This window comes from Fukomys damarensis, unplaced genomic scaffold (assembly GCF_012274545.1).
Source record: "Fukomys damarensis isolate Sample0158 unplaced genomic scaffold, DMR_v1.0_HiC HiC_scaffold_17, whole genome shotgun sequence".
Classification (NCBI taxonomy): domain Eukaryota; kingdom Metazoa; phylum Chordata; class Mammalia; order Rodentia; family Bathyergidae; genus Fukomys; species Fukomys damarensis.
Window position 1 is genome coordinate 15,574,100 of NW_022900929.1, and position 11,761 is coordinate 15,585,860.

Consider the following 11,761-nt stretch of genomic DNA (forward strand, 5'->3'; position numbering starts at 1 on the left):
TTTTTTAAGTGTTTCTTCAATTCTCTAAAACTTCCTGAAATGTATGTATTCCTCGGTACTCAGAAGCCTGAGACCATATTACAATTCTGACTTTATATATCAACCATCTCATTCTTGCCACAGTCAGAGATTATCAAGAATCAGGAGTCAAAAAATTTTAAAGGTTTTCCCAGATCAAGTTACTACGCTCATTCTGTACCTCACTACACACAGAGAAGTGCAGTTACTGTCATTGGATATTTCCCTGAAGCACTTTCCTCATAGCCTTAGCTATATCCTTATTCCGGAGAGTGTAAATCAGAGGATTCAGAGTGGGAGTGACGATGCTGTAGAACACAGAACCGATTTTGTCTTGCAATGGAGTATGCTGGGACCTAGGCCTCATGTAGGAAAAGATACAGGCACCAAACCAGAAGAAAACCACAGTGAGGTGAGAGCTACAAGTGGCAAAAGCATTCCTCTTACTGCCGGCTGAACGCATCTGGATGACAGTGTGGAGGATGAAGCCATAGGACGTACAAACCAGGATGTTGGGGAGAAGGAGAAGTATGATGCTGCTGAAGTACAATACGGTCTCATAGACAGAGATGTCACCACATACCAACTTCACAACTGCTGGATATTCACAGTAGAAGTGTTGAATCTTCCGAGATCCACAGAAAGGAAAGTACATCACGATTACTGTGTGAATTAGGGAGTTAGTGGCTGCCCCCAGCCATGACACAACAGCCATCATCATCGCCACGTTTCTGCTCATGAGCACAGAATAACGCAGTGGATGACAGATGGCAACATAGCGGTCATAGGACATGAGAGCCAGGAGAATGCACTCAGCACCACCCACAGACAAGTACAGGAAGTGCTGGACTGCACAGCCCACAAAGGAGATGGACTGCTTGCCAGATAGGTAGTTGGCAGCCATCTTGGGGATGGTTGTGGAGACCTGCATCAGGTCCATGAGGGAGAGCTGGCTGAGCAGGAAGTACATGGGTGTGTGAAGCCGGGGGTCGGCACAGATGAGGAGAATGGTGAGGCTGTTGCCACTCACTGCAATAAGGAAGACTACTGTGATGAAGGAGCAGAGAAAAAGGTGTGCCAGGGAGTCATCAAAAAGTACCTCAAGGATGAAGTCTTCCAGAGAAGTCTGATTCCTCTGCCACATGTCCCTTTCACAGTGCCTGAGGATATCAGGAGAGGAGATGAAATGACATATCAGAAATACTGTCATCCAGAACACCTCACAATAAGCACTTTTTGATCTATGGCTTTGTGAAGTTTTTTATTTCTAATCATTTAATACCTATAAATATTAGATAACATTTTTAAATAAAAGATAAAATCCTAAAATCTATCTTCACACACATAACTAACTTGAAATTTCAGAATATTGGGACTGTGTTAATGGAAAAATATCAAGTTTCTTGTCTGTAATAAATGTATGTATATGTATTGCATAAATATTATATATACATTATATGTATTTGTTATATATAAATAAATTATGTGTTTTGCAACAAACATGTGTATATATACATGTTTGTACTGTGCATGTGATTTGTATCTATGTGTGATTTGCTTGCTTCAGTTGCAGATTTCATCAACTAGTCTACACCACAGAAGGTGAACCACTAAGATATTTCTACACATATACATAAGAGTAATGGGCTACTAAAAATTTTGCCCTCTGCAGTTGTGGAAGTCTATGTAAGGATGTCAACTGTGTCTCTGAGATTAGAGCTTAAAGACCAAAGGAAAGTAATGAGAAAAGGAGGATGGACATTAAAAGGGCAGATAAAGAGCATGGGTAGAATATATATCATTTGAAGAAATGAGTATAGGTGTCAAGTCGATCCATAATAAAGCAATGGTCCTTATTTAACAGAAAATTAACCAGAGGTATGTCTCAGTTAGACATGTGATGCACTGAACATGAATGGGGCAGACAAAACATTGAATCAGCCCAGGTTTTGAAACTTCGTGTAAATCCTAATCAGAACAAGAAATTGGTCTATTCAGTAGCATGGTTTAAATTAAAGGCTGCAATAAACCTACAAATATGCACACAATATATGTTTTAGTTGTTCCTCCTAAAGTTGCCCATAGATTGTCATGTTTTTTCAGATAATTTGTTTGGTCTTAAAACAAAGACCTCAGAACCTAATCCTTTCTTCAAATTGTTATTGGGTCAGTAAGGAAGAGGTCAAATTTATTTTCTCTCTCTAATGACTGTCAGCCTATGGCCTCATATTTATGAAATTACCTCATGCTGTTTTTTCACACTTGGAGTCTGTGGACTGAGAGGCTGAAATATCCTCATGCACCTCCTGACTAAAACTGAAATGAGAATCAGGATATTTCCTTTTTCCTTAAACACCCACATACTTCTCTCTTTCCCCACTATAGTTGATACCTACAAATTACTATAGCAGAAATTTATCCAACTCTTCCCTTGTTTCCTCCCTTACTCATCTTTCCTAATAATTTCCATACTTATTTACGATGCTCAAAAGACTTTTTTTCTGCACTTTCAAAGACCTCTCATTGAGAACTGACCAATATCACATTCCGACTTAAAGGATAAACTGACACTTGCCTAAACTCTAATAAAGGAATCCTCACACACAGTCCCAAACACTATCTTACCTGAAATTTCCTCCACATAGATATTGTCAGAACAAGTGTAGAAGTGACACCGAGAAGCCAAATATAGTCCACGCCGACCCACACATAAACTATTGATCATCCAAAAGAGCCTTGGCTGAGGTGCTCATCAGACTTCCTTCCCTATACCTTCATACAGCAGCAGAATGGCATAGGGAACTTTGGCCCAGCACCATCATGATTACCTGCATGGAGTATCCCAGTGGCAGATCATCCCATAGCATGTGATTATGTAACAAACTCACCATGTGTCCTCACATTTCAAGCTCTGTCAGCACACAGCAGGATAAATTAACTAAACTTCTTTAACCCTCCTACTTGTGTCTTAGATCATGCAGGTGTTTCTCTGGGCTCTAAACATATATCGGAACCACATTTCCATTCTAGTTTGAGAAACTGAGCAATGAAAACTTCCAACAATTTTACTTCATTAAGGGGCTAAACACGCCAGCTTAATTATCAATGTTTAAGAGTCTGTTTTGAACTGTCCTTGTTGTGAATCACTAAACTGCTGTTCTTACGGTTTTCCCCTCCTTCCTAACTTTCTATGATATAAGTTTGGCTTAAACTTTCAGGGAGCCCCTTCCTAACTACACAAATGTTCCCTCATCAATAATCACAGGGGTTGGAATGACAGCATAATTGGTCTACAATATGCCAGTCCTTAGGGAAGAGGAGCATCAACTGTGAGACATGAAACAATCTCCTACCCCAGATGACCTGTGATATCAGCTAAGGCAATTTAAGAACACAGAGACGGCACCAAGGATTCCTACTTGGTGTCTTCTGGGGACTAAAGCCCAAGATGCCAATTAATCTGTACTCTATATACTGAAATAAGCTTTCTCAAGGGACTTTACTGGTAGTTTGTTTGTAGAATTGCGGGATGAGATATTTTGGGGAGGCTAACTCTGAAAATAAAATGGAATATTCTTTTTAGGGACCTCTTAATCGTGGGAGAAATCATTCTAGAGTTCCTGGCCTGTTTTACATTTTCCTACACTCTAATTCATTTCTTTCTCTATAGGGTTTATTGTATCTTTCATTCTGTTTAATTTGAATTTCACTAAGAAAAATTAGACAGGCCTGAGGAGCGTGGTGGCACATGCCTGTAAGTCCAGGACTCTGGGAAGCTTATATGGGAAAGTCACTGGACATTCAAGTCTAACAACCATGTAATTAAAAAAAGAAAAGATAAGAAAATGAGACAGAAAGAGAAGAATATCTCAATGTATGTGTTTTCATTCTTCTCAGGTGAATTTTATGCCTACTGGAAATTTAGAAGTCAAAGCAGTGTGCCTCAAACTGATCATATGCTAAAAGTCAAGAGGTGCTAGGGTATTTACCAACTAAAGATTATTAATTTATATAGGAAACACTTATTATTTATTCTGTACTAGGCTTCTTTCTTGGCTCTGACAAGATCACTAAACAAAGCACATTCCTCGTACTTGGGAACCTTATTTTCTAGTACGGTAGACAATAATTATAACATAAATAGCATAATAGTATGTACTGTCTAAGTAGTGTTTTTAAACTAAAGTAGAAGAAGCAATAAAATGAAAATGTCACTACTACATTATTGAAATGCCATATTCAGGCCAAAGTGCAATAAAAACACACAGGGAAGGGGGAGATCCATTGCAATGTCGCAAGATCACCTTTTGAGAAGGAGTAGATCTGTGCATTGCACCAAGTAGAGGAAGAAGGAAGGGGAAAGTGGCTTGTGTTAGCGGCGCACAGTAAGCAAAGAGAAGTAGTGTGCTGGGTCTTACAGGGCCTCTCATGCTCAGAGATGTGCTTTAGATTTTATCTAAACGTAACACTGAGAGATGTGAAAGGTTTTTAGGGGAAGAATAAAGTGGTCTCTTTTTTGCAAGGACAATTCTAGCTTCTGTCTGAGAATAAGAACAAGAAAATGGATATAAATGAGATGATTGCAGTACTTGAAGAAAGTTATGATAGTTGAAATGTTGGTGGATAGGCATTGTCTTAGCCACTTAACACTGCTGTAACAAAAATGCTATCCACTGAGTAGCTTTATCAACAAAAAATTATTTCTCACAGATCTGGAATTTGTCAAGTTCAAGACCAAGGGGCTGCTATATTCAATGTATTGTGAGAGCCCTGATTCATACAATCTCTCTCCTTCTGTCTCCCTCTCTCTCCCCCTCTTAATAAAGTTTTTATGAACAGGCAATGGAGGAGGGAGTAAAGGGCGGGCAGGGGTATGGGGAAAAAATGAGAACCAAGACCTGTCATGTAAAGGTACAAGACCCCAATGATGAATGTAACTATATTGTGTACCTAAAATGTACCAATAAACTCAATGAGAAAAAAAAGCATAATAATCCCACATGAGGACATCATCCTTTTGACCTGATCACTTCTCAAAAACACCCACTTCATAGACAACCACATTGGGGATTAGGATCTCCATATGAATGTTGGAGGGAAACAAGCATTTAATCTATAACAACCATTTTAGTATAATATTTTGAGAAATCAACATAGTAAAGTGTGAGAGGAAAAAAAGCACCAAAGACAACCAGGTTTCTGACCTATAATTTTGGAACCATTGATTGAAATAGGAAATACCAGAAAAAAAATCATGTTTGGAGTGACTTTCATTTTGGATCTGCTGCACTGATTCATTAGTCAAGTGGAAATGTAGAGTTAAGTTTGATCATGTAAGTCAGGGATTCATAAAAAAAAGCAAAAAAATGAAAATAAAAATTTTAAATACTATGTAAGACTACTTGGGAAATAAGAGAAGGAAAGGATCTGAGGCCTTAGTAGGGCAACTCCCATATTAAAAAGTTAAAAGTATGAGAATGCTCAAACCAAAGTAATTTTAAAATGAGGGTCATTACATTTTGAGAAATGAATTGATCATAGTGTCCAGGGAAGAAAGCGTTCCAGAAAGGACAGCTTGTAGGCTAGACAGGTGCTGTTAGGTAAATAGTGTTGACACAGCCAGCCTGAATGTGGGGTTTTGAATGAGACTCCCCCAGAATGACTCCACAGGAAAGTTTGACTATGGTTCATTGAGTAGCATTTTTTATTGACAGGCTGAGAGCAAGGGATCAGTGAAGCAAGACTAGCTCAGCAGCATCTATTATGTGGCCATTGGCTGTCATATCGATGGCGAACTTTTGTTGTGCCAGGTGCACTCTGTCCCAGCGGTGCATGCACGGTGGCTACAGGATATGGGAACTGATTGTGAATGTTCTCAGAGATCGGGTAGTTGCTCCAGAAAAATAGGGGTTAGACCTCTCAGGTAGCTCAGGGCTAGAGCACTTACCTGCTGACACAAGGCCCTGAGCTTTACCTACAAGCACGACAAAATAAGGCAAGATTAACCTTTTACTACATGTTTGTAAAACAGAATAGTGATTTTTTTTAAGTAGGATAGATGGTAAACACATAAAATATTTCAATCATTGCCTCCCTCTTTTTTCCCTCCCCACTCCTACTACTGCCTTTCCAGTTCCCAGTTATATCTCCTTGTATTTTATTCATGAGAACTCTCTGAATACCTGTTGTGTGAACTAAAAATTCACCACTGTGTGTGGCAACACAGAGGCCAATTCTGTCACACTAATGGATTCATACGATGGTGATAACAAAAACCAACATAAGTGTTCCTGGGAGAAAATAAAAGTACAAGAAATGGAAGTATAATGTAAACAAAAATGCTCTGGAATTTTCTATAAAACTGGATCAGCTTTGTAGGATTTTTCTTTTAGGAATTTTCTTTTAGACGTGGGACCTATTGAAGTAAGTCTATAGGCTGAAAGGATTGATCAAGTACACAGGAAAAGTTGATTCAGGGGAGAAAAGGAAGAATTTCAAGGATAAGAACCTTAAGACCTCATGCACAAGTAGAGAAGGCAACCCTAGATGAGAATCCCCCACAGAGCTAATGGCTATGATTACAGTGTTATCCCATCTGCATAGTGTTAACTCAGGTGATCTTGACCTCACTGGAGGAATTCTGCTATCGACCTCCTCTTGCACTTGTGCTGGGGGCATATTTCAAATCACAGGTACAAAAACCATAGTCCCCAAGTATAGTTATTTAGTGGTCCCACTGATTCTGTCATCTTCTCAACATCCCTTCAATAAAGTTCTCTTCTGTTTTTATCATTAAGAGTCCACTTCTTTTACTCAGAACTAAGGTCCACAACACAGAATTTCAGACAATCCCATTTTCCCATTAGCCTATGACATTACTAGTGCCTGTAGAAACTGATGTACTATATATCACAGTGTTGGTAAGTGACAGATTCTAATACAACCACAAGGTCAGAGACCATCAGAAAGAAGTTATCTTCATCCTTTGAAATAACATAAATTAATATGCCTACCTGATCCAGCAGGTCAAATGCAAACCAAACAAATCACAAGCATAAATTTAAATATGTTAACTTTTATAAGAGAAATTCCAACTCCTATTGTAACACTTCGGTCACTATAGCCACTCAATAAACTGTATTTCATATAACATATAAGTATTATAATATGTGTACACAAAATACATTATATCTTCAATTCAGAATTCGTATATATTGATTCAAAGAGCTTAATGAATATAATTTAATAGCATCAATTTTTCCTTTCAAAATACCTTGTGCTTCACACGTTTTCAACATTAAGCAGCACACTATCCTTTCAGATACGAATCGATAAATACTCTCTGCTGGCATCATTTACATACGATTCTGTTAGTGAAAATAATGATGGGAAAAGATGCTTATATCTTTATCTTACTATCTTTTTTAGAGTGTCACTGGCTTCTAGATGTCTTCTTTTTAAAACATTTTTTAAAGATTTACCCTAATTCTCTAAACTTTTCCAAAACCTATGTATTGGGTGGTACTTCAATGCCTGAAATCATGCTAGAAAAGAAAAATTATATTTCAAGCACCTCTCTACTGGAGCAGTCAAACAGTATCTGTGACATGGATTGTTGAAAAATCTTAGGGGTTTCTGTAGAACAATTGAAGAAGCTCATCCTGTTCCACTTCACAAGCAGGGCAACAACTACACTTGCTTTCATTGGGTGATAGTATCCCTCCGCAGCACTTTCTTCAAAGCCTTGGCTACATCCTTATTCCGGAGAGTGTAAATCAGAGGATTCAGAGTGGGAGTGACGATGCTGTAGAACACAGAACCGATTTTGTCTTGAAGTGGAGTTCTCTGGGACCTAGGCCTCATGTAGGAAAAGATACAGGCACCAAACCAGAGGAACACCACAGTGAGGTGAGAGCTACAAGTGGCAAAAGCATTCCTCTTACTGCCGGCTGAACGCATCTGGATGACAGTGTGGAGGATGAAGCCATAGGACGTACAAACCAGGATGATGGGGAGAAGGAGAAGTATGATGCTGCTGAAGTACAATGCGGTCTCATAAATAGTGATGTCACCACATACCAACTTCACAACTGCTGGGCAGTCACAGTAGAAATGTTGAATCTTCCGAGATCCACAATAAGGCAAACACATCAAGATAACTGTCTGAACTAGGGAGTTAGTGGCTGCCCCCAGCCATGACACAACAGCCATCATCATCGCCACGTTTCTGCTCATGAGCACAGAATAACGCAGTGGATGACAGATGGCAACATAGCGGTCATAGGACATGAGAGCCAGGAGAATGCACTCAGCACCACCCACAAACAAGTACAGGAAGTGCTGGACTGCACAGCCCACAAAGGAGATGGACTTCTTGCCAGATAGGTAGTTGGCAGCCATCTTGGGGATGGTTGTGGAGACGTGCATCAGGTCCATGAGGGAGAGCTGGCTGAGCAGGAAGTACATGGGTGTGTGAAGCCGGGGGTCGGCACAGATGAGGAGAATGGTGAGGCTGTTGCCACTCACTGCAATAAGGAAGACTACCATGGTGAAGGAGAAGAGAAAAAGGTGGAGCAGAGAGTCATCAAAAAGTCCCTCAAGGATGAAGTCTTCCAGAGAAGTCTGATTCCTCTGCCACATGTCCCTTTCACAGTGCCTGAGGATATCAGGAGAGGAGATGAAATGACATATCAGAATTACTGTGACCCAGAACATCTCACAATAAGCAGGGTTTTTGCCATTAAGTTTATTGGTACATTCAAAGCACATGATACATTTATATTCATCCCTGGGAACTTGTATCCTTACATGATACATCTTGGTTCTTATTTTGTCCCCATTCCTCTGCTCTCCCTTTCACCCCTCCACCCCTCCTTATTTACAGACAATTTTAAGTTATTTTTCTATTTCTAATCATTCAATACCTATAAATATTAGATAACCATTTAAAAATAAATGAGAAATCCCTAAAATCTATCTGCACACACAGCATCAACTTGCAATTTCAGAATATTTGGGCTTTGTTAAAGGAAAAACATGAAGTTTCTTGTCTGATACACACACACACACACACACACACACACATATCTAACAACATGAATGTGTATATTTATAAGTTGGTATTTTGTGTGTGTGATTTCTATTTCTATGTATGTGTGATTTGTTTGGTTTAGCTGCTGATTTTATCACTTAATCTACAGAAAAGAAGATGAATCACTAAGGTATTTCTACATATAGACATTAGTATAATGGGCAATTAATAGAATTTTGTCCTTTGCAGCTGTGGAAGTACATTAAGCAGTCTAAGTAAGAATGTCAACTCTGTCTCTGAGATTAGAATTTAAGGACCAAAGAGAAGCTGTCAGAGAGGATGGAAATTAAAAGGGCAGATAAAGGCAAGGGGAGAATAAAAGAAATTTGAAGAAATGTGTACAGGTGTCAAGTTGATACATGATAGAACAATCATCCTTATTGAACAGAAAGTAAACCAGAGGTATATCTCAGTTAGAGATGTGATGCATCAAATATAAATCAAACAGAAAAATCATTGAATCAGCCAAACTTTTCAAATTTCATGTTAATCCTACTCAGTAAAATAGATTGATCTATTCGATACCACTGCTTAAAAAGAAAGTCTGCAGTTAACCTCCAAATATGCTCACAATTCATGTTTCAGTTATCCATCCTGAATTTGTCCATACACTGTCATGTTTTTCAGATTATTTGTTTGGTCTTTAAAACAAAGATCTCAAAACGGCATCCTTTCTTCAAATTGTTATTTGGTCAGTAGCAACACATCAAATTTACTTTCTCTCCCTAATGATTGTCAGCCTATGGACTCATATTTATGAGATTACCTCATGATGTTTTTTCACACTCAGTGTCTATGAACTAAGAGACTGAAACAACCTCATGCCCCTCCTGAATATGCCAATCTAATTGAGAATCTGCATTTGTCCTTTTTCCTTAAATATCCATACACTTCTCTCTTTCCCCGCTATAGTTAATGCTTACAAATTTCATAGCAGAAATTTATCATTATCTGACCCTTGCCTTGCTTCCTCCCTTACTCACCTTTCCTAATCAATTTCCATACTGATGTATGATTCTCAAAAGACATTTTTTCTGCTTTTTCAAGAACCTCTCATTGAGGACTGATCAATATCACATCCTCACTTAAAGCATAAACTGACAATCGGCTAGTTTCTAACAAAAGAATCCTCACACACAGTCCCAAACACTATCTTACCTGAAATTTCTTCCGCATAGATATTGTCAGAACAAGTGTAGAAGTGACACCGAGAAGCCAAATATAGTCCACGCCGACCCACACATAAACTATTGATCATCCAAAAGAGCCTTGGCTGAGGTGCTCATCAGACTTCCTTCCCTATACCTTCATACAGCAGCAGAATGGCATAGGGAACTTTGGCCCAGCACCATCATGATTACCTGCATGGAGTATCCCAGTGGCAGATCATCCCATAGCATGTGATTATGTAACAAACTCACCATGTGTCCTCACATTTCAAGCTCTGTCAGCACACAGCAGGATAAATTAACTAAACTTCTTTAACCCTCCTACTTGTGTCTTAGATCATGCAGGTGTTTCTCTGGGCTCTAAACATATATCGGAACCACATTTCCATTCTAGTTTGAGAAACTGAGCAATGAAAACTTCCAACAATTTTACTTCATTAAGGGGCTAAACACGCCAGCTTATCAATGTTCCAGAGTCTGTTTTGAACTTTCCTTGTTGTGAATTACTAAAACACTGTCCTTACAGTTTTCCCCTCCTTCCTAACTTTCTATGATATAAGTTTGGCTTAAACTTTCAGGGAGCCCCTTCCTAACTACACAAATGTTCCCTCATCAATAATCACAGGGGTTGGGGCAGGGGATTTAGCTCAGTGGTTCAGTGGCCTGCCTTGCAAGCGCAATGACCTGAGTTCAATCCCCGGTACAAAAAATAATAATAATCACAGGGGCTGGGATGACAACACAATCAGTCTACAGTGGGCCAGTCATGGGTAAAAGGTGCATCCCCTGTGAGGTATGACACACTCGCCTACCCCTGATGGCCTGTGACATCAGCTAAAGAAAGTTGAAAACATGGAGGAGAAGGCACCAGGGATTCCTACTGAGTGTCTTCTAAGGACTATTGCCCAAGATGCCAATTAATCTGTACTCTATATATTGAGATAAGCTTTCTCAAGGGGTTTGACTGATAGTTGGTAGGATCATGGGATGAGATTTTGGGGAGACTAACTCTGAAAATGACATGGGAATATTCTCTTTGGGGATCAATTAACCATGGAGATAAATCGTTCCACAATTCCTGACCTGTTTTGAATTTTTTGTACACTTTATTTCATTTATATTCCCTTGAGTGTTTATTATATCTTTCCTTCTGCTGAACTTTAATCTCACTAAGAAAATGGGATAGGCCTGAGGGGAATGGTGGCATGTGTCTGTAAGCCCAGGACTCTGGGAAGCTTCTGTAGGAGGATCACTGGGAGTTCAAGTCCAGCCTAGTCTACATAGTGAAACCATGAATTTTTTTTTAAATGAAAATGAGACAGAAAGAGAATATCTCAATGATGGTTTCTAAATAGTTTTCACTCTTGTCAGGTGAATTTTATGCCTACTGGAAATTTAGAAGTCAAAGCAGAGTGTGTGTCTCAAACTGATTGTAATCTAAAAGCCAAGAGAAGCTAGGGAATTTACCCATTAAATATTGGCT

General features: G+C 39.1%; 2 protein-coding genes across 2 annotated transcripts; both read right to left on the reverse strand.

Annotated features, from left to right (window-relative positions):
* Positions 1-201: 201 nt before the first annotated feature.
* Positions 202-1,246, reverse strand: LOC104851589 (olfactory receptor 2AE1). The gene has a single exon (XM_010608815.2). The coding sequence runs from the start codon at positions 1,226-1,228 to the stop codon at positions 230-232; it is 999 nt and encodes a 332-aa protein (XP_010607117.2). The 5' UTR covers positions 1,229-1,246; the 3' UTR covers positions 202-229.
* Positions 1,247-5,967: 4,721 nt separating this feature from the next.
* LOC104851597 (olfactory receptor 2AE1) lies at positions 5,968-8,706 on the reverse strand. Its single transcript, XM_010608829.2, has 2 exons — positions 7,592-8,706; positions 5,968-5,992 (listed from the first exon to the last, which is right to left on the reverse strand). Exon 1 carries the CDS (start codon positions 8,656-8,658, stop codon positions 7,720-7,722), a length of 939 nt encoding a protein of 312 aa, XP_010607131.1. The 5' UTR covers positions 8,659-8,706; the 3' UTR covers positions 5,968-5,992; positions 7,592-7,719.
* Between the last annotated feature and the right edge of the window lie 3,055 nt (positions 8,707-11,761).

What these genes read in the sequence shown, in the direction of transcription:
- LOC104851597 (XM_010608829.2), bottom strand. Translation starts at nt 8,658, where the DNA reads ATGTGGCAGAGGAATCAGACTTCTCTGGAAGACTTCATCCTTGAGGGA.
- LOC104851589 (XM_010608815.2), bottom strand. Translation starts at nt 1,228, where the DNA reads ATGACAGTATTTCTGATATGTCATTTCATCTCCTCTCCTGATATCCTC.